The sequence below is a fragment of the Hakea prostrata genome, chromosome 2 (genome assembly GCF_041222555.1).
Source record: "Hakea prostrata isolate BN-2017 chromosome 2, UWA_Hpros_2, whole genome shotgun sequence".
NCBI lineage: Eukaryota > Viridiplantae > Streptophyta > Magnoliopsida > Proteales > Proteaceae > Hakea > Hakea prostrata.
Window position 1 is genome coordinate 54,002,680 of NC_142601.1, and position 24,025 is coordinate 54,026,704.

The window sequence follows — 24,025 nt, forward strand, 5'->3', positions numbered from 1 at the left end:
GTGGTTCGTAGTAACTTATATTACTTTTTACCTATTTGGTCCTGTAGTAACTTATATTACCTTACCTATTTAGTTTGTAGTAACCTATCTTGCCTTTTACCTACCTACATAGTCCATAATAATTAATATTGCCTTTTACCTACCAATACTTTACCTACTACTTGCCTTCTTGCGAAGCATTTATATGGACATTGGAGTTGTAATTTTGAAGATTTAGTGTGGATATTTCTCCCTACTACTGGCATTATGTGGATAGTGCCTTTTTACCTGCCCATACTTGACCTACTACTTGCCTTCTTGTGAAGCATTTATATGGACATTGGAGTTGCAATTTTGAAGATTTAGTGTTGATATTTCTCCCTACTACGGCATTATGTGGATAATGCCTTTTACTCTACTTTACCTTCTTGCGAAGCACTTACATGGACATTGGAGTTGCAATTTTGAAGATTTAGTGTGGATATTTCTCTCTACTATCGGCATTATGTGGATAGTGCCTTTTTACTTACCCATACTTTACCTACTACTTGCCTTATTGTGAAGCATTTATATGGACTTTGGAGTTGCAATTTTGAAGATTTGGTGTGGATATTTCTCCCTATTATCGGCATTATGGGGATAGACTCTTTGATCCTGCTATACTATGGACTTTGTTCGTCTTCAACATCGTCAATTGTTCTCATTATTGGATGGTTCTTTTAACATGAAGAATTAAAGTTTTTTTAAGTTGGTGTTGATTATCTCCTGGGTGAAGTTTTCTCAGTGTTTATCAACGTCTGCTATTGCTACACGATTCAAATTTGGTACATGATTCAAAATTGGTGCTAGCTTTCAAGTTTATTCTTATTGTGCAAGCTGAAGTTTTCTTTTTGTATACTCGGGTTTGAGGGGGAGTGTTGAAGTTTGGGCTGTTACTGTTCACGTGAACAGTAACGTGAATAGTGTTATGTCATTATTCCTTGATTCCTTTTTAGATATGGTATTCTTTCTAATTTAGGAATCTTGCTACACAAGTTTTGATAGTTTCTAGAAAACATAGTTTCTATTTTTTATTAGTTACTAATTTCAGAATTTTCCTTTTGGATAGATTTTAGGAGTTAGTTTTACTAGAAAATTCTGTCCATAAGTTGTACTCTTTATTTCCTTTTTTAGAGGGCAAGATGGCTTGCTTCTCAAGTTGTAATTTGACTACTGACATCTATAAATAAGAGGCTGTGATTCTAGGAGTGCTAAGCTAGAATCGCAGGCTTATGTGATTCTTATCAATTCTTCTTTTTTCTTCTTCTTAGTTCTTCTTGTTATTGCACTGTTTTGGTTGATTAAAGTTTATTATCTAAAAAGGCTAAATGCTGAATTACAACCCAATTGAGCCCTAATACGCATTGAGATGGGCCCTTGAGTTGGGTTGAGTTGACTAGGGATTTTTACCACATTTAGGCCGAGATCTTGCAAGATATTGGTTTTTAAGGGACCAAGATCCCTTTTGAGACTGAGATCTCAAGCCATGGTGTCTACTATAATTTCTTGTATGAAGTCCACTAGGTCCCCAACTCCATTTATGGGTAAGCTTTGACTTTTGATTAATTTTTGGATGTGATTTTAAATATATATTTTTTCTTGGGCTACCTACCGAGGACCCATTCATTGCTTTTAGATTCTTTTATATGCATGTTATGGGATTAAAGGTGTAGCACGCATCATTTTAATTGGTTGGCTTGTATTCGCATGTGGCATAAGTACTGAAGTGACCTACTCAAGAGAGCAATGGTTTAAGAACTACATAGGTCAGCAACTTGTCTGACTGATCCTTTTTAATTGCTGCTGCACCTATAAGGTGATGTATGTATTTACCTCCTTGCTTTCTTTTTTTCCTTTCTCATTCCATTACGGCTTCATGTGATTGGAAGGGAAGAGAAATTAATGCACAAAGAAAAGGGAAATTTCTGTAATAATTGCAAGAAGTATTCTTGAACTCGCTGAACTTCTACCAAATGTTAATTTGTTTTCAACCAAATTCCTTGGGTTGGAAAAACAAATAAATATCCAGTTTGATTTAACTAACATATTTGGTAAGAGTTAAAGTTGATTACACCATCATCATTGTTATATTTTCCACTTTGTTATTTAAACTAATTTCCCTTCGCTTCATTTCCTCAACTAAGTGAACTTCAAATTTATAAATATTTGGTTTCCACATCTAGCGTTCTCTAGCAAGGGAGAGAAAGGAAAGGTGAAGGGAGGGGGCCTACAACAAGGTTTAAAGTATTGGTCACTATTGACAGGTCTTTTCTTTGTCCTAAATAAGTGGCTTATTTAGTGGCAGATACGATCAATATACTGGCTACCATCGACACTTTCATTATAGGGTTAGTGTAGTAATGATTATCTGCTGATGCAGCTTGGTTCATCTTGATGCATTTCGATATGTACTGATACCATTTATAAATTCTGTTAAAGAAGTACCCTTTTCACTCATAGACTCAATACAACTCCTATTCTAACTGAAAATTGAAGGAAAACTCTCAATCAAGAGTCTAAAATCTTTTCTTGGTTTTTCATACTTTTGGACTAAAAAAACGAATCAAGGAATGGTAGAACATCATCCTTTGCATCATCAAATACTCTTCATGGCCATAAGCTGTCACAACATGTAAGAGACCTCATCTTTTATTACAATATCAATTTAGTGCACTTGCTTGGTTATACATTCTTCTTCATCTTAATGTTTATACATGATACTTACTATCTGTTCCAAAAGTTTACTTCCTAGTGTATTTTGACAATTTCCTTGTGTTTTTTCCGTTATCAGATTCATATGTACAATATGATTCCATACGCTCTCTTTATATCACTCAATACATAGGATACCTGATATTACTTTTAAGTTTTAATCTTGCTATAAATGAGCCAATTTAGGAAGCGGTGGGCTAAATATTGAAGTAAAGAAATATCTAGACCCCAGGATACTATGGTAAGCCTGTTCCTTGGGGTATTTGGGAAGAACTGCAAGAAAGTAATTATAACTTAAGAGCTACTTCAAAAAAGATGGCTTTCCAAATCATGTTATGTCATTACCCTGATCTATCTCCATATTTCATAGCATTCTGATAATATAAAAATGCTTTCAAATTTGAACATGTTAAAACAACTCCCAGATCAATATATAATGCATGGTGGAATCTGAGCATTTTTGTTCACATTAAAAGTAATGACACTGGTGCTTGCAAGTACAATTTACAAGTCACAAGATTTACATAATCACATACAAGTGAGAAACTGTCAACAATGTACTTGTATATTTCTTTTGTGCAAGTCTTGAAAAGAACATTTACTTGTATATATATCTATACTTTGTTTGTATATTCTTCTTGTTTACAACATACCAGTATATTGTTTACAATTTCTGACTTGTGATTATTTAAATGTTGTATGTGGTACTTGTAGCTAGTAGTGTCACTATATTTAATATAAATACAAATGTTTAGCTTCCAAAATGTATAATTTGTGATCTTGGAATTGGTTAGAATGTTAAAATTTGAATGCATTTATATATTTTTGAATGTTATGATATGTCTGTCATGGCTGGACCCTAAGGATTTGGGTCAAAAGTACAAGAACTGGAGGTCCATCTTCCCGGATTGTGCTCCATCTGAATGTGAGAAATCATGGCCCCAAGAAAAAGCTTACCCATGATGTCACAAATGAGTGTTTCCCTACGAAGCTTTTATCAGTTAATGGCTCTTACTAGCAGAGAGGAGGGGGGCTTAGTTACGCTGTCAGATTGTTTTGAAGGCTTTTTTCAATATTGTGGTGGCATGGGGGCAAGCCAAAATTGGGTGATCAACATCCTTGGTAGCATTCTAAGTTTCTAACATAAGGCACAAGAGGGGGTCCTGGAAATGATGGTGAAGGAGGGAGGATTGGGAGGGAAGAGAAGGATTAAGCAATCTCCAAATGGTGAAACTGTGGTCTGGGATATGGCCTTTGAACCAAACAGCAGGGTATCATGGTATGGTGGGTGGAGTGTTGGCGTATCAGGTTCCAGCTGTTTGATACCGAAACGACCAGTAAAAAACTTTAAAATTAAGCTAATCACAGCATGACAACAAACCCATTAGTTTCTTGCTCCTGCCTAAGCCATCCGATAGTTTGAATTACAGATGACATTGACCTTCTAAACTGCATCCGATATGCTTAATTTTTAAAACTAACAGCGAGTCTGTTCTGGTCAATTTTGTGATCTACTGCTGGTTATGATTTCCTGTGGTATTCTGTTTGAGTTGTGTTTGGTATTTTGGGGTTTGATTCTCTCTGCAATTCCTTTCTTGCTTCTGAATTCCATGGTAGATTACCTAAATTCTGAACCTGCTGTTCGAATCCTTGGGGTACGAGGACCGTTCATAGAGTTACTATTCTGGAAACCGAATTAGTTCAGGTTCTACTGGGCAGTTCTTCCAGCAGAGTGGACCCATCAGTTGTAAATGTAGACCATTCGGATTATTTTGATTGAAGCTACATAATTTCTCCCTAGTCTGGTTCTGTTCTTTGTGCATGTGACCCTGCTGTTCGAGTCTCATATTAAAGTAATTCTGTTTGAGATCAGATTACTCCACTAGACTTATCTCGTATGGCGATGGCTCAAAAGTAGGACTGGTATATGGTAGTATATTTGGGATATCTCAGTACAGGAAGATATTAATGGAATTCGTTGGAGAGTTATTTTTCCGATTCCTGCAGCCACGATTGTTTCTACACTCTGCTGTACTTTTTGGTTGTTAGAACCAAAAGTCTAATATTGGATTGACGATATGCTATGGCTTGCCTGGCTCCACAGTAGTGCATCTTTCAGTTTCAGCCTTGATTATCGTCCTTTTTGTAGCCAAAATTGAAATGATCATTTAGGTTGCCATTTCTTGCATTTGACTAACGGGTGCACATCTGAAAGAGTTTATTTGTTTTTGGTATGGAAACTGAAACCAAATCCTTCCTGCCATTTCTCTATAATTACTATAGTATGCATTTTATAAGATAATAATTTTGGCTTGTGTCAGAAGTAATTTGTCTCCAGTTAAGAGTTTTTTTTTTGTTCAGCCATTTTATAAGGCACAATATTTGGTTTTGATGATGTTGCAGGAATAGTACTTTGTCTTGTATTCAATATTGTTGCTGTGATTGTCTACTGGATTAAAGGAGGAGGTAAGATTTGTTTCCTTGATACTTGCAGCAAATTTTTGAATGAAATTATTTCCCTTGAGTGTTGCTCAGTGTACTGCTTCTGAGTATGTTTACAATATGCAGGTGTTAAAATCTTTTTCCTTTCAATAATCTATGCTATTATGGGATGCCCCCTTTCATATGTACTATGGTATAGGCCTCTCTATCGTGGAATGAGGTACCTGCTCTTTTACGCACAATACCTGAATTTATTTATATTCTAGAGGAAAATGGTCATTCGCATACCTTTTTCAGTGGAATAGTTTATTGGGTTAGTGCTGGATGATTGGATAGTCTTGGTAATGGTTTTGATGGAACCTGCTCCATTCCCATCCCTATCCTTGGTTTGGTTGAGTCAGTGTTGGGTGTTTGATAGTCTTGGTTATGGTTTTGATGAATCCTGCTCCATTTTCATCCCTATGCTTAAATGAATGGCACAGTGGCTAAGTTGTGCTATTGCAACTTGTTCATTGTGGGTTCAAAACTAGGAAATCGTCTCTTCTGAGAAGTGGGTAAGGCTCGTACATTTCCCTCTCCAAGACCCTGCATTGATGGGGAGCCTAGAGTGCTGGTTTCCTTTTTCCTTTTTTTTTTTTTTTTTTTTTTTTGGGGGGGGGGGTTGATCAAAATCAGTGAAATACCCTTGCTTTCCATTTTTTTTGGCTTCGGTGTAGCAGAAACTTGATTGATGTGTGGAAAAATTGGAATCTAGTATTAGATTGGTTGATGAGCCAGCTAATAGTCAGTAGTGACTGTATACCTAATGAATACAGACCCATTAAACATTACACTTTATTTTTGTGTTATTCCATAATTGAAATAGGACTTTCCGATATTCATTAGCTGCTGTTGTTGACGCCTCGCTCTTCTTGCTTTGCAGAACTGACAGTGCGCTGAATTTTGGTTCGTTTTTCCTGTTCTACTTGGTTAGTGCTTAAGTCACTTAATTAGAATTCTTTATAGACCAATAACTAATTCCATCCCTTTCTCTAATGTCATGCCCATTATGCAGCTCCACATTGGCTTTTGTATATTTGCTGCTATAGCTCCTCCAATTGTCTTTCATGGGAAGTCATTGACGTAAGTGCTTTTTCACGAACTCTTATTTTACGTTTCATGATGTAACAGAATCTGGAAGTTGCTCATTCATCATATCGCTTGGGTCTTGAATGTTCTCATCAGCACTGAACAATATTTGGCTCTTTATGACTTCCTGTAATTAAATGACTGATGTCAGATTAAAAGTGCAAAGTAATGCCCAAAGCTGCTGTACTTGGATAGAGTATCCTGTTAGGAAATATCCTATAGTGGTACTTGTCTTATATTTGTCAGTCTAAGTTGTAATTTCTGTTTTTTTATTTTTTCTCTTTAACGGTTTAACCTACCTGGGGAGTTAGATGTAGTTTCCCTTACATTTTAGGTAATAAATATGGGAAAGAGTTGTATACACTGTTGTATTGAGCTACACCTTTCCAACATTACTGTTTTCCTTCTGTTTGTCCTTCTTCCTCATTCAGCTCTCTTAATTAATCTCATTTCTCTTTGTATTTCTGATTCTAACTGTTTCCTACTTGGTATCAGAGCTTGTTTTGAGACTTGACCAATTTATTATTCTTACTTCCCTCTCTTTGGAACCATAGTAGTGAAGAGGGTTCGTTTGGAAGCTATCCATGACCTCTTGGATCGAGGGGGTTCCAACCAGACCCCTCTTGAGCCCTAAAAGGGCTGGGAGACCAGAATACCCCTGGGGTATTCAGCCAACTTCAAAGTGGGCCTTTTGGGTCTGGTTTTTGGGGCCCAATTATAGGGGGGCCAAACCCTGGTTACATTGAGTATATTTTAAGTCAAGATTCCTTTTTTTTTTTTTTTTTTTTTGGGTGTCTGAGGTTCATCCGGGCCAGCTTGCACGCACCTCGATTACATCCTCAGAGGGAGCTTTGTCGTCCGCAAGGGTTAAACCCATGACCCCTCCACTGAGAAGTATGGATCTTACCACTCTACCAACCCTGCATTGACGTCAAGATCCTTCTTACTTCTAGTTAAATTCTTTGATTTGTGTGGTTGTTATTTACTCGGTTGTAAGGGGATCCTAGTCTATAAATGAAACCCCCGTTGAGTCAGTCTTTATTTTCTAGTTAAAGTCTTTCCTTCCTTTAAGGCTATAAATAGCCAACCCTACTCAGTATAATGTTAAGTTGAATTGAATCTTGAGGGTGTTGTGGCTTCTGTTGGAGGGCCACTGCAGTCTTAGAGATCTTCATCATCAATTCCAGCAAGCTTCTTCCAATCTCGAGCAGCAGTTCAACAGTCCAGCACCTTTACAAGTACAGCAGCCCCCTTCCGCTTCCCCTTCCTCCCTCTCAATTCCCCCACCCCTCCTGTCTCTTGCGCAGCCACCTAGGACCCCTCTCCCACCATCGCAGCCCCAAGAACCCTCCCCCATCCCTATGATATATCCCTAAAGCCCTTCCCCGTCCTTTTCTTCCATTTGGCCCCCCTACCCTTGCTCCTGCTCTCTTGCGGCAGGTCTGAAAACAAAAAAAGAAAATAAAAGAAAGAAAAGAAAAGAAAAGAGAAGCAAAGAAAGACAAGAAAGAAAAGAATCAAGAAAGACTGCCCAAGAATCATCCAAGATCCAAGAAACCCCTTCCATGATTCCCAAGAAACCTACCTAGGATCATCCCTAAACCCTCCCATACCCAACTGCAGGTTTCCTAGGAAACCTTAACACATCCTATACTTCTTTGTTACAACCCATATTGATTTTGACCATCTCAAGATCATCCTGTAGGAGTTCGTTAAAACCCTAATCTCACAACATAAGGTCCTTGTTATCCTAAAATCAAACCATTAGATTTTTGTTAAACCCTAGGTTTGGGTATTCAACTGTTGGTTCAAATAAGAAGGATTCTGGGCCAACCCTCAATTCTAGGGAATTATTTCGATAAACCCTAGCCCTAGAATTAGGTTACATCATTGGGACTCCTAACCAAACTGGGACTCATTCAATAATTTCTTGTAAAAGTATAGATCAGACCTGTTTGATGGTGGGCAGTGACTTGGATTAGCTTGATGCTCTGCATCATTACGTCATTGCTGTCCTTGTTGTCCATATACAGCTGCAAGGCTTGTTGCAACGGCATTGTCATTACGTTCAATGGTCCAGAGGTTGTAGTTTGTACAGTGTTCTAAACTATGGTAGCTTCTTTTCAGTGGCTTGGAGAGTTTCAAGGTTTCTCCACATTGTTGGAGCAACTTGAGTCACTTGGTCAGGGGTCAATTGGGCATTTGAAGAGCCAGTTATGTTGGAGTTCCCTTTTATACTACGGGATGCCATACAATGAGGGACCTAAAGACACTTAGACTAACAATCAGCAATACAAACAGACTAATCCTAGGCTCTATATCAAGTTGGATGTGTGGGGAACCCTCGTAAGTAGGGGTTGTACATGGACTGATTAGGTTTACTTCAAGTGGGTGCATGTTTTAAGGGAAAACACTAAAGAATGGTGGGGCTGCAGCATGTACTTGACAAATACCAATGTTAAACGTGATAAATAATAGAGCAAATTGCACCGACACCCCAAAATAGAGGCCTTAAAGCACTAACACCCCACTTTATGTTTAAAAAGCACATAGACCCCAAAATTGGATTTTTATTGGATTTATTTGTCAAATTTATCACTGAAAACCTTTCAGACTCTGTTTATTATAGGGATATTTTTTAAAATAAACAATGATTTAACTGTTTTCAGTGATAAATTTGACAAATATATCCAATAAAAATCCAATTTTGGGGTCTATGTGCTTTTTAAACATAAAGTGGGGTGTTAGTGCTTTAAGACCTCCATTTTGGGGTGCCAGTGCAATTTGCTCTAAATAATATAATGATTGAGATAATCACAAGCCAATATGCAATGCTTAACCCCCCATTAAAAAACAATCACAAAATCTGTCGGTTAAATAAAGTTTTACAATCACAAATAAGAAAGTTAAAAGGATTTACGGAACTCCTACATGATTTAGTACAGCTAGAGTTCTAAAGTTAAGATAGGGTCCTTGTTTATGTGAGAGTCATTAGTTGAGTAGGAGTCATACTTAGAATTAGAGTTCTAATTTGAAGTCCAGTGGGTTTCCTAGTCTGAGTCTTAGTTTATTTAGTTATTATTATTTTTCTTTTTTTTTTAAGTAAAGCCTCCATTTTCTGTAAGCACAAATTGAATATTAATTAAATTGGGATTGAGAGTTTGGAGGCGAGGGAGTCGTGGGTTTCCTTTGGGGAGGCCTATGGTAGCTTGTGAGTGTGTCTTCTTCAAGTTTTCAGCCATTGTTCCTCAATTCTGGCAGCAATTCATCAACGCCAGCAACCAACCCTCATCCAAGTAAGTAAACAACATCCCAGCCCTTAGCCCTCTCTCCTTCTCCAAACCTACCTGCAAGCCCCTCCTACCTTTCTTCTTCCTGTGGCAACAGCATGTTGCCCCCCCCACCCCCCCCTTCAGCCCTAGATTTCCTAAACCTCTTACCCTGTCCCTTCTCCTAGTTGGATCGCCTCTACCCTTACCCTATCCCTACCCTTAGATCCTCCATTAGACCTTCCTCCATTTGGTGTTAGAATTTTCTGGAATTCATCTTTAACCTCTAGAAACCCTCACCTTTAACTTTACTAGAAACCCAATTACTCCCAAATCCCTCAACCAAGCCAAAACCAATTAGAAGTATCCTGAAGTTATTAAAATGTCAACTATAGCCCCTCCCCTAACCTAACTGAAATGCTAGAACCCTATTTTAGTACCCTAGCCTGAACATTCAGTTCTGAAAATACAAGACAGCAGCAGCTGGACCTTACATTCCCCGATTCAACCCTAAACCCAGTAAGGATCTAACCCTAATTCATATATTCAGACCTGAAATTACAGTTACAGCATAGTATTGAACTTGGAAAAGAAAAAAAAAAACCAAATTCTTTCAACTCTAAGCCTGGCTGAAACCTTCTATGCCTAACCCTAACTGTTGTGGACCCTAATTCCCTCTAGATGACTGCTGGTTCCCTGAGAGAGGATCCTGGGGTGAGCCCAATTCTAGGGCAATAATCCTCCAGGCTAAACCCTAGAATTTGGTTTACATCAGCTGGTGCTTAAGAGCCTCTTGAAGATTGAAGTTTTGTTGCCGCATCTGAGTTCCATAAGTTGACCATCAATCACCAGAATCTGTGAGGCTTTAAGAGCCAATCCCCAGCACCAACCTCTTTGTTCGATCCCAGCTTGATCAATTTTTCGCTTCTGATTTGGCTAGAAAATAACTTCTTCCTCTGAATCTTGTTTCTAATTTGTGTTGTGCATCAATTTTCAGTTCTAGACAATCATTGCCATGTGCTCTGTCTAGCTAAAGAACCTTTCATATTTTGCTTAGCTTTGTACTCTTGCATTTTATTTGACTTAGAATGCTAGCGTGTGAATAAAGAATCTCTTTATTTTCCCTCAAATGTATCCATCTACTATTCTAACTTTGTAATTTTTGTTGACTTTATGAATTTTGAAAAGCTTGCTTTTCATGTGTCCATGGTGTTGTGTAACTTGGACCTGGCTTATCAGTTCTCTGGAGGATTTATTAGTTTCTGTAATAAATTTTAGAGTATAAGCCTATCGAAATGAAAAAGCTTTGGTCTTTCATTGCATAGAAGGATTTTGAAGGATGAGGGGAACTCTCTCCTTTAACCTCAGGGACAAAATAGGAAAGGTTTCCCAATGATTGATTCCTTTGTTTAGTTTAGTATAAATGTCAATTCAATGTTCAGATGTATGTGAAACTAAATTAAGATCTTGTTTTCCAACTTCAGGGGTATCCTTGCAGCAATTGATGTCTTCCATGACAGTACACTGGCTGGGGTGAGTTGCTTAACAGAAATCATGCATCTCTGCATTCACCTTTTCAATTAGCTATTTGTTTTTCAAATTATTGTTGCAAAAAGTTTCATATTCTAAATCATATTTGTGGAGTGATCATAGCTCATAAGTAATGTGATCCCAAGGCTTGGATTTAGGAAACCCAGGTTGTGTCACCTTTTTGCCACCCAAAGAAGGAAAACCCACATATAAGAAGGTTATGAAAAACTGTAATTTAAGTCAAATGTATGAGGTTGGCATTTGACTTAGGGAACCCAGGTTGTGTCACCTTTTTACTGTAAATGATTGCAGCCTTCAATGTTCTTTGTTGTTAAAGTATAAGGGATATAAGATGAATTATAACTAATGAATGAGGGCTTTCTTGGAATTTGAAGATCTAAATTGAACTTAGAATTAGGAAAGGGGTAATTGTGGATAAAAATAATAGGGTTTTAAAACAAATTTTGGTATGGAATAGCAGATCATTGAACCAGTACCAACGCTGTATCTCTATCTAAAGGTTTTCGATGGGACTCAAAATTCTTGAAGGGTGCTAATACAATGGATTCTTTATTCCAATTGAAGTGCAACCCAACTCAGAAGACAATCCAGTGAAAAAAGAAAATCTGCAGTCACCTCCAGGCAGTAGCTTCTGGTTCGGTGTCTTGGATTCAGTGGAAAACTTCTCATCCAGATTGTCAAATGTGGATGAAGCTCTAGGGATGAAATACCCTAAGTTGAGGCTGTAACCCCCAGGAAAAATGAGTGATGCAGATTCATCTCTGAAATAGGCTCCTTCTTTTTATATATATATAATTAGGAATATCTCTGGGCTGGGTTCTATCCTCTTTTGACCTTTGATCCCATGGTTTTCCCATGTAGTCACCTTGTCAGTCACTTTTAAGGCCCTAAAGTAGGGATAATTAGTTGAGCATGAAATTAGCTTCTACTCAGTTGGTTTGTTTTAGTTTAGCTCAGTTGAACCCATTATGTGTTGCAACTAATTGTTAGTAAGTGTTTTAGTGGGACTAGATTAGTTTTCTATACAACCAGTCCTATTTTGACTTGCTTTCTTTTGTTGCTTACTATTCAGTTTGGGTTACGTAATGGGTAAAGTATTGGTTGAGGCCTACCCTTTTTTGGGGTAGAAGTGTAATTTTGAATCTTTTATATATGGTTTTAATTGGAATCTGTTTAATGAAAATTGCTTTGCAAGCTGCTGCAGTCCTTGTTTTCCATTGTAGATTAAGTCTAGAGAGTGATCTAGCTTTGGTAGAATTAGGTTTATGTTTTCAACCGAGATCTAGCTTTGGTAGAATTAGGTTGGTGTATGTTTTCAACAGACTCCTGATGGTGGGAAGCCTGGGAGGTTCAATTGTGGGGTTGGTGTACATATCCAATCGACTCTTGACATCGGGAAGCCCAAGAGATTCAAATCAAAGCTCTCCTTCGGTTTGGTTTAAGATTTTTCTCAACTTCTTGTCAAGATTCAAGATTCAGTCTTTTTTCAGAAACAAGGATTTCCTCCTTATAAGTGATGCAGTATCAGACTGGTTCACTCACTTCCAGTCCAACCCCAAAAGAACTGTTCCCATGGGGTTTGGTCCAAGAAAAGAATTGGATTTAAACAAAGTATTTTAGTTCAATTTTAGTTTTAGTCTTATATTTAGTTTTAGTATTCTTACATGAGGTTTTAGATTTTGTTTTGGACCTTGATTTCAATTAGGATTTGCATTTTGTTTCCTGTAAATGGATTGTATTAGGATCAAGGTACAAAAAATCGGCCGATTCAGTGAAACCCCGATATATCGGTGACATTTCGCCGACATATGGGGGCATTATTGGAATTTTTGGTCAACTGAGCTTTGGACGGTTCAGATCTGCTACCCATTTTCTCAATACTCAATAAGCAGGGTTTCACACTTTCACTTTCATCTGCCGATCTGTGTTTCTTGGTTTCACTCTCTCATCATCTTTCGTCTCTTCTTCGTTTCCTCTCTCATCTTCTTCTTCACAACAACTTCTTCAGAATACTGAGTATTGATTTGCAAATCAAAATAAGAAGTTTGCTTCTTCTATTTTTCTCCCCTTCTATTTCTTCTTCGGCATTTCTCAATAACGCATAGAGGAAGAAGATTGTTGAAGAAAACCCCAATAATCAGTGTTTTCTGCAGTTGTGTGCGCTAAATCAAAAGCAACCAGGTTATGATTCTGATGTTTCTTCAGGCGATGAATCCGAAGATAAGAAAGCCACTATAGGATTTCGGACGAAATTTTCACCTTCGCTTGCTAGGGCTTCTTGTTTCCCTTTTCTGCTTGTAGCTTCTTTGCTATGGAAGCTTTCACAGAAGCAACAATGGCAACAGTAGCAGCAGAAGATGAAATGGTGATTGAGGAAACCATCGGAATAGGCGATTTTTGCGACATTTCATTCGTCCAGTGAAAAATAGCCAATTTTCCAGCGACTTTTGGTAAATTTCGTTTTGGAGATGCGTTTCGTGTCGCCATATAGCGAAACTCAGTGATATTTTGCCGATTTTTCCTTCCTTGATTAGGATACTATTTTCAGGTTGAGTAGATTGAAGAGTTTGTTTGTTATTGAGAATCCCTTTTCCCTGTTCTACTCCCCCTTTGTTCCCCTCCCTATTTCTCTTATTCTCCCTCCATTACAGCCCCCCATTGCATCCTCTATTCTAGGCCTGTATCATTGGGTATCAGAGCCAAAGTTCCCACTCCCATCATTTTCTTCTTCCTTTATTCCTCTCCACTGTTTTATTAATGTGATACGGCAGTTAAGAAAGGAAAAAAATCCTGCGGAAACAGAAATTCAGGAGCTGGTGAAATAGAACCAGAAAAAAGAATAACTTATGGAGGAAGGGAAGATTGTGAGATATAGCAGCAACGGAATTTGAGAAAGAAGAACTAAAGTAGCTAAATAGAAAAGGAGGAAGAAAAAAAAACAGTGGAGAGAAGCGTAAGTGAATCAATCTAGAAAAGAAAGGCAGAAGAAGAGCAGGCGCAGTCCAGAAGAAGGGAAAGAGAATAAAAAAAACTAGACAGGAAAGAAAGGGACTGATTGAAGGACAGAACAGAGAAAGGCGAAGAAAGATCAGAGAAGAAAAAAAGGGGAAGAGATGGAAGAGAAGCAGAGACTCAGAGAATGGAAGACATACCTGTTTCAGAAGTCTGGCCTGAGCATTGCTGATGGACAGAATCACAGAATCTCCTCCCCAGCTTGGTTCCCATCCTGAGAATCGGACGACTGCTTGAGTTCAAAGACTACAAGTTTGCCATCCATTAATAGAATTTTTCCTATTTACAGCTCTGCCATTACTTAAATACTTCCAATTGTTTACAGCATCTGCATTCTGCCACCCACCTATAGAGTTTCTTTTTATTTGTCATCTTGCTGTTTTCCTTGCATCTACACTTATTTATCTTCCTATCTTCAAAGCACTCAACCGTTCAATCATACAAAGCATTCAATTCCAGCAAGGTTCAAGCATCATCCAAGCCATCAAGTCACAGCCCCTCCCCTACCCCATTCCAGCCTGCCTATTCTGTCCACAGGCCTCCCCCACCCCTCACTTTGCTGCCGCAACCTTGCAGCAACCTTCACAGACCCTTCCTGTCTTCGTTTGGCCTTGAAACTGCCCCTAACCCCATCGCATCTTACCCCTGCACCCTTCCCCTTCCCCTTCAATTCCCTGCAAACCCACTCCTCCCCTCCTTTTTCTTCCCCACAGCTTCAAGTCCTAACCTTAATAGGAAAGCCATATTCCCAGCCTCAATTGAACCCTTTTTCCCTTCCCTTTTGGTCGCCCTTAAGACTAGACTACAATCCCAACCTTACTTTCCCCAAATGAGCCATATTTTTGAAGTTCAAAAAATCCCTGCACTTCATCTTCTTCAGAGAGAATTGCAGAATTTTGAAAATTTTCCAGAATCCCTAAAACTCAAGTTTCAGCCTGTACCCTCCTGAGATAGTTTCTGAAACTCAAATAGACGTGTTCTCAAGTTCTGCCCCGACCTTACAGCCAACCCTAGCCTTTCTCAAGCCTTGACCGAAATCCTAATCCAACTCCTAGTTGACCTAGGACTTGAATTTCAAATCTGAATTTCAACTCCTATAGAATTCAGATCTGGAATTTCACTTTCAACAGGCATAGGCAGTGTTAAAATCCCTTAAAAACCCCTTATCTATTGCTCAAATAGTCCTGGGCAGCGACCTAATCTAGGGAGTACATCTTAAACCCTAACCCTGGATCGTGGTTTGTATCAGATACTCTTACCGCTGAAATGAATTCCATGAAGACAGTTATAGAAATACAAGCATCTATTGATCAATTAATAGCTTTAGATAAACTGAAGCGCCCCTTGGTACTTCGGAGTTCTTCCAAGCTTGACCCTCTTTATGGTACACTGCCAAGGTCTCCAACACTTCCACTAGCACCACGGCACCACCACCACCACCACCACCACCACCTTATGGATCTGGCTGTTATGATGATTGTGGGGCTGACAAAGCAGCAAGTTTGGATGTTTTAGAATTTTCTGGGAACAGTAATCCAGAACACTACCTTGACTGGATTCATAGTTTGGGGACCGTCCCCAGAACGCTACCTTGACTGGATTCGTAGTTTGGGGACCTTTTTCAGATGGTACGGGCTAACTGAGGGCAGAAAACTATTATTTGCAGAAGCCAAACTTAAAGATGCAGCTCGAATATAGTGGATCAAGCAACGATAACAAAATCGAACCCGGGTATTTTTGTTATAACTACTTGCGCTGAAATGCATGAACTTATGAACAAAAGGTTTTTGCCTACTGACTAAAGGCAATGCATGCACCTCAGGTTTGCATAGTTGAAACAGGAGAACCTGACTGTTGAAGAGTACATTGATAAATTTTCTTATTATGCTACTTGGTCTAATTTTGATTAGAATGAAGAAGTATTGGTGCCACAGTTTTGTAACAGATTGTATCCTCAGATTACTGATGCACTTGCTTCTAGCCGACTCTACCTACAATGGAAGACGTTGTGTAGGTTGCATATCAGGTAGAAGAGAATCTGGAACGACCATGCACTCAAAGGACCTTTTCAGATACCTCTCCTAGGGGTAACGGTTACAATCTGCCACAACATGCTTCGCAAGAGAGGTTCTCCAACAAATTCCAGGCATCTGGCTCAACAATGGCACCCTCACTGCCTAATCGATTATATTTGCCAACCTAGTGTAGTTTCAAAAACCCTTCTTCCATTCATCGATTCATGTGTAAAGGCATGGGTAGAAGAGTTCTCTGTTCCTAATTGATTGATGTCCTACATTGACAAGGACAAAATACCTTAAGAACTGAAGGAGGAACCACCTATAGGAATGGTCAGTTTCGTGGCTGAAAGTGATCTAGAGCCTTAAAATAATGATGAGAGTGATGATAAGCACTGATACTGATATGTTCATTGGCCCTCTTAGCCACACATAAAGTTCCTAATGAAGAAGATAAATATTGGATTGGAATAATATTTTCTAGACCAGAATGCGATGCAACAACATATGGTTCAAATTTTTGGGACATGGATTTCTAGTCTGTTGACCACATGTCAAACATCAAGCCGAAAGTAAAATCCCAAGATGCCAAATAGAGCTTTGAAGATTCTAGTACCATGAGAGAATGCATGGTTTTGGTGGGAGTGTAGGTGTGCTTGGACTTGGGCGCTTTTTTTTTTTTAGGGGGCGGGGGATGTGGGAGGTTGGAAGTTTATATAGTTGATGGTATCTGACATCTTACTTGTGGCCTGAGCTGTATACTAGAGTCAGAATTGCTACTGTATCTTGCTACTTGATAAAGCTAGGTGGATGATTGAGCAAACTTGTCTACAGTGAACCTACAAAGGCAAAAATTAACCAAATGCATTTTGACAAAAAAGAAGGGGGCTAAGCTCTGTCTGTGTGCTTAAAAGTTTTAGAAATAAGATCCCGCTCTCAAGTCTCCTGACTCATAATTTAAGGCCAGGTTACTATTTCTTTACAGTAAATCTTTGCAGTTTTCTTAATAGTTATTTACTTCTGTACCTTACTTTGAACCTCATTAACTTGTAGCATATTCGTATATAAATATACCTGGCATTGTAAATACTCGATCATTATATAACACTGTTCAAGAATTGAATTTGAAGATGAAAATATGTTGTCACTATCATGCACATGATTCAAATATATATTATCTAAAATTAGATCACCATTGTTGTATTACCTACTAATTTCATTTTTTTAAAATAATTTGAATAGATGAATTATTTAGTACATAGTTTGGTATGCGGAAAATCTGATTGTACACACTTGTGCCAAAAACACTTTGTATTCATGTAGTTCTTCATGCTGAGATGCATTTAATTGTTTCACTTTTCTATTTTGTTACTTTGCAGATATTCTACATTGTTGGCTTTGGAATCTTTTGTTTGGAATCATTAATAAGTTTTTGGGTAATACAGGCAAGTTTTGAAACTTTGAATCACCATTTATTCTACTTGTGTGTGTGTAACACAAATGCATTTGCATATGATTTACATTCATCAAAATTTAGTTTATAATGACTTGCTTAATGTTCTGCTTAAGGGGATCTTGGTCCTGAATAGTGTGCTTGTTGTTGTACTTCCTGCAGAAAGTGTACATGTACTTCAGAGGAAACAAGTGAAGCCTATCACTGACTCATATGAGTAATAAATATAGTGTTGCTTTAGGCCGTACAAATTTGTATTATTATTTTTTCACCTTTCGGTCGTTTTCCCTATTTTGTGATGGTTGTATTTAAGGAGATGTTGATGCACATTGAATAATCCGTTGTATGTATATTTTCTAAAGTTTGGTGATCTGTGTTTGAAAACTTGAGACTCTTGGCAGTTGCATTGGCTTCCATAGATTCTTGTCTGGTTTACTCAGGAATCTACTTGAACTGCCAAAAATGAGATTCCTTAACTTCTGCATTTTTGGTCAGGAAATGAGATGGACGCACATCCTCTGCTGTTTGCAATACCTCTATAAGAATTGCGAATTATCAGAGTTGAACTACTGTGATTCAATTGGTGGCTCATTAACTGAGCCATTTCTGATATTTAGAACCTTAGTTTGGATGGGAGTGGTGCATTGCAGGTTTTGTATTTCTCTAACTCTTTCGAATGACTGAAGCAATTGCTGTTGTTCAGATACAACCATTATAAAAATGGCAGCACCAAGAGAATGGTCATCCATCAGCCAGCTACTAATGGACGCATGTGTTCTCCATGAATATCTAATCCTTGGATTATGATATTTTTTGATCGGTCAAACCAACCTATGTCCATCTTTTTTGGCCAACAGTGAATAATCCAGTGGTTAGAAATTCATATGGGACACATGACATCGATTGGTAGCCGGCTCATGGATGACTGCTCTCACGCAGCCTGATAAATAATTTTAAAAGGAAATATGCATGCCACAAGCCTCGATGTGTTTGTTGTCTAGGGTGTCAAGTCAGGTGTAAACGGATCGGATTCGGATCAGATAGTGGTATATCCATATCTGCATTCTATTATATTCGGACGGATTCGGATAATATTCTATCAGTTTAAAAACGGATTCTGTTAGATTCGGATGATAATCGGATAGTTATTTTCTTAAGTAGATTCTTTTAAACAGACATGAATATAGATTGAATATAAGTTTTTGACTACCTGTTTACATCTTTACCTTTTTATTTGTGAGGACTAGGTTTAAAATTTAAGAATTTAACAATTTTGGTAGCTATTTTAGTAAAAAATTTAGAAAAATAGTTACATATCATAAGCAAAATTTATAAAAATAAGAATAATAAATCTAAATAAGTAACTTAATCGGATAATTTTATCGGACGGATAATATTCGGTAAGAAAGGAGTATACCATATCTGCATTCTATTAATAATCGGATGGATTCGGATACCCCTAAATGGATGCAGATGCAAATTCGAAAGCGAATTTCGGTTATCCATTTACACCCCTAGTGTCAAGATGTAACCAAAGCCGAATATGAAATCCAACTCCAACTGAATTAACCTAACAAATATAACCGAGTCCAATTGCGTTGGACTTAGAATCTAATTGGCTTCGGATTTGAATTAGAGGTTAGAAGCAAACAGAAATCAAATTGATTAATGTTTAAAATTCTTTAGTTTTTGTAATTAAAAAAAAAAGGTTAAGTTGGTCTTTTAATTAAAGAAGTATAATTGATAGTGAACTTTTATAATTCAATCTTTATCTTTTAATTTTAGAGGCTTTCTTTTGTGGTTCCACCATTTCCATTTTATCTCTTCATCATCTGCTACATACAAGATTTTGTTTCAAAAAAATGTTTTGTCAATCCTTGGGTTTTAAATTTTGAGGAATCTATACGACTCCCTCTCAACTCTTACTCTTCTTTTTATTATCTTTAAGCAATGACTCTTACTCTCTGAGCTAGTGCTAACATTGGCACTCAAACCAGAACAGAGACAGTTTGCCGTTTTAGTTTCTACCAACCAAACGAAGTAGTATTCAACCGAGTCTTTGATGCAGTGGACTGATTTGGAACGGAATTTTCGCATTAGCAGTGCAGCCAAACCAGAACAGAGACAGTTTGCATTTGGATCAAATTCTAGAATTGTTTTGGTTATTGGATTGGATTTGGATTGCATTACTATTGCTTAGTGTTAGTGAAATAAAAGTAACCGCAAGCACAAGGTATGGTGTAGCTAATGGGTCGATCTTAGGGGGATATACCACTTTAGAATTTCACCTCTTAATGGTAATGCAAGAGTTTAATGATTCAAAAATTTTAACTAATTAATTAAACTAGATTAACAGATCTAATAAGCGGTCCTAACACATACATTTAATATGATCAAATTGAGAATAAAAATAAATAAGAGGTAACCTAACTATTCATCATCTAATAAATAAATAAAAAATGCATAAATAAAAAGCAGAAATAAAACATGCAAACAATCAATAAGTAAACAAATAAAATGGAAGTGATCTGAGTGTCAACTCTGGATCGAGGGAAGGGGGAGTATAACGAGGGAAGGGGGAGTATAACTAGGATGATTTTGACCGTGGACCCTTTGCCGTAGGTTACAGTCCACCGATCCGAGGAACGGATATTAAAGAAAAAGAAAATGCATAAAGTAAAGAGCAGAACAAATAACAAAACAAGAAATGAAAAAGGGAAACCTTAAGAAAAGAGAGGTACGATTGTAGACATCTTTGATCAAGGACCCAGGGAATAGGAAAACAATAAATAAATAGTGAAAAGTAAATCCTAAGTTAAGAATATGGAGGGGGTAGACAAAAGCGGGAATGGACGGGAGAAGAGAAGATTATTGATGAAGGCTACTACTTGCATCTTTGAATCTTGAATAATAAAAAAACTTTGAATAATCGATTCGAATCTCAACCAACCCTAACAACCAGATGTGGAATTGTTGTGGAGAGTAGACAACCTAAGAGTCCCTCGTGAAGAACCACACACACCCCTCGGGGAGTTGGAGAACCCTTTGGGAAGAATCCATTACACCCCGTCGGGGAGTTGGAGAACCCTTTGGGAAGAATCTCTTTACCCCCTTAGGAAGTTAGAGAACCCGTCTCCTGAAGGATCCCTTGAGATTCACTCGGCTCGGGCGATGAGAGAACACCCAGTGTTAAGTCCAAAGAGGAACGTTGAAGATGACCAAGTCAAAAGGGTCAGTTAGAGATAACCACCCGTCAGTCCCACTCCGAAATGTGTGGAACTGGATGATGGAGTAACGGCTCCATTAATCCCACTAAGAAAAGGAACGTGCTTCCTAAGGCAACTATCCCCACTCTTCAATCAATGGACAAAATCGAAGGAGGGGCCTCCCCTAGGTAACCACTATATAACCTCCATCCTAAGATGGTCAAGGTATGAGATTCTACTCACTATCATTCTCTATGCTTTGAGAACCCTCTCAGAGCCTTCTATTGTTGCCTAGACTAACTTGAGCGTCGAAGGCAATCCCTTGATCAATAATAGGTTGGGCCGCTCTAATTTCTTTTGTGAGTGCAGGCATCACACCTACTCATATCATGTTGGAGAAGCCTTCAAGAGGTCGTCCAACTACCTGGTTGACATGAAGAAGGTCTAGACGCAACAAATTGGCGTCGTTTGTGGGAAACATTATGAAGAGTCATGGTGAGATGCACCACCAACCATGCTGTTTCAAATTCCAATCAAGTCACTACTCGAGGAAGAAAAAGGGAGATGGTGAACGGGCGCGATCAAGGTGTTTAAAAGCAGGTTCCCCTTTCTCTCAATCAACAAAATCAAAGTCAAGAGCAAGGTCAAGAGGGGATTTCAGAATTTCCTTCAAGAACCATACCAATTCCATTTGGAGGAGGTTCGAACCAACCCTTGATTCTAGCAACAATAGCTGATCTACAAAATATGCAAAGAGAAGTGCAACAACAAATGTTGGAACTCCAAGGAGTGGTAAGAGATTTGGTCCACCGATTTGGAGTACCACCAAGGCCTTCTTGGATACTCGAGATGGAATATTACGAGAAGCCATTTGACGTGTATGTGCAAGGTGATGTTCGGAGAACGAGGTTCGAGAAGGGCAGGACCAACAAAGTAGTTCCAGGCAGCCAAATGAACCTGTTGGAGAAAGGAACCATGGGATCCAAATTCTAGAGCAATCTGTCACATCCACCCAGCGGGTACCCTATCTGGCATACCAGAGTGTGTGATCCACAGCTTCGAAAATCAAGTTTATGGCTATCATATCCACATAGCATAATAACATAATCAAAAGCAAAAACAAATCATTGTATTAAAGTAATTTAAGAAACAATTTAGAAAGGATCTTAGAAAGATTACAAAAGTATATCAGAGTGCAGAACAAAATATACCAATCAAAAGAGATAACTGTAGAGTATAGCGGAAATATACCCCACAAACAATGCGGAAGGTAGATCGAATCTCTAAAGTACAGTCTAAACTATTACAATTAAAAGTAAAAGTCTAGAAGAATAAATAGTAAAACTAATCAAATTCTTCCATGGGCTCTTCTTCGCCTTAGGTTTGTGCTCTTGCAACTTTGGATCAACTTCTAACTCACGATCCCATCAGCTAATGAGATGATGCCTGCTACTATCAATAGGAGCCATCAGTGTGGTCCACACCGGTGTACTGGTCACACCATTGGTCATAATCTTCTTCAGTGACATCCGTAGCTGTACCATATAAGGAAGGGTCCTCTGTACTGGTGCATGAGATCTCTTCCATTCATGCAAAGGCATCTAAAAACATATCTCCCGAAGGGTAAGCTCAAAAGAACTTAGCAAGTAGTTCAATCACAATAAACATCTACAAGCAATTCAAAGCAAACATAAATGCAATGGCATGAGACAATGAATGCAAGTATGCTTCTAACTCTATATATCCTGGTTTCTATTGGCAGACACACATTAAGATAAATCACCATACTCATCTAGGTAGGTCTCAACCTTCCCGGACATTTCATGGTTGGGGTTTAAGTCAACACTATCGCTCACCACCATTAGTATGAGTATTGGCACGTGGCAGGGTTAATCTTAGCCCAGTGCAAGTCATCTATGGAGTCACATATACTTTAGGGTTAGATACGTCCATTCCTCACTTCCCACAATCCTTTCCGGTACCTTCCCCCTAGAGTCACCGTCTCCTTCCCGACCACGTAGACTCTTAACCCATTGGTCATCCACACATAATAAATGGGAAGCTCTTGTGTCCTCTTATGCTTCCCGCACTCTTGAGCACCCACGAGGTCAAGTCTACTATATGCAATTCTACCAATGAATGGCCCCCACAATGTGATTTGAGTCCTCTCATGGGTTGGTTACCATTCTTGAGCGCCCATAAACCCCATTGCTGCCATGGGTCAATCGGTCTCAATTCCTCTTTCGATAGGGTCAAATATGACAGGGTTTTTCCTAACCAAACACTTATAGACCAATCCTAGGTATGTCAACCAATAGTCAAGGAAAGTGCCAAGGGGCACCATAGGAAAGCGTCCCATACCACCTCCACTGGCGTCCAAAGACAAAGGACAAAAGGACATTCCCCATTCCACAACCACAACCTAGGCAATCACATCACGTCATGATTCCATACATATCACAATATAGCCCAATTCACATTCACATAATTCATCACCAATAACAATATGTAAATCAAATCATGAATAACCTACTGTAATTACAGAAGTAAGACAGTATAGAAAAGAATTGTAACAGTAGTTAACATATGCAATTGCAATCTAACAAAGTTTAGAATGCAAGGATGTAAATTGTGAGTGAACGTACTCACCTTATATCCAACTCCGTAACCTTCAAGTAAGAGATTAGAGAGCAAGTCCAAAATCACCTAAACAAACCTAAACAAACATGTATAGAACACGAGGAACAAACTCTAATGACCGGAGACGAAACGGAGGCAAAACAGAGGTAAGTTGCTATTAGCAGCACCCTTGGTCGGTGGTCTCTTGGTTGATGGCATCGACCAAGCATTCTGTGTACGGACAAAAGCTCCAAACTTTGGTTGGAAACTCTTCGAAATACATTGGAACACTCCGAAATTAATAGGAAAATTCTAAACAACATACTAAGACTATCTATGAAGATCTAAACATCTAATAAGGCCTTTGGAATAAAATTCCAACAATTCACCCATTATGCTTAAACCGCAGATTCTCATGGAAAAGCTAGAATGAATGGGGATTCATTCTAAAGAATAGAAAACAGTAGATCATGCATAGAAAACAACTTAGGAGAGGATCTAACACAAATTAGAATAAAAAACTAAAGTAAGAGTAAATCATGGCATCATGCTAGATCAAAACATAGAGAACACACCATATGGCTTCAAGGAGAACATAGA

At 38.3% G+C, this 24,025-nt stretch overlaps 1 protein-coding gene across 1 annotated transcript; it reads left to right on the forward strand.

Annotated features, from left to right (window-relative positions):
* Positions 1-2,251: 2,251 nt before the first annotated feature.
* LOC149024905 (secretory carrier-associated membrane protein 4-like) lies at positions 2,252-18,418 on the forward strand. The gene is made up of 7 exons (XM_089145102.1): positions 2,252-2,650; positions 5,134-5,196; positions 5,299-5,392; positions 6,095-6,140; positions 6,227-6,294; positions 11,054-11,102; positions 17,527-18,418. The coding sequence occupies exons 3-7, from the start codon at positions 5,337-5,339 to the stop codon at positions 17,689-17,691; spliced, it is 384 nt and encodes a 127-aa protein (XP_089001228.1). The 5' UTR covers positions 2,252-2,650; positions 5,134-5,196; positions 5,299-5,336; the 3' UTR covers positions 17,692-18,418.
* The last annotated feature ends 5,607 nt before the right edge of the window (positions 18,419-24,025 follow it).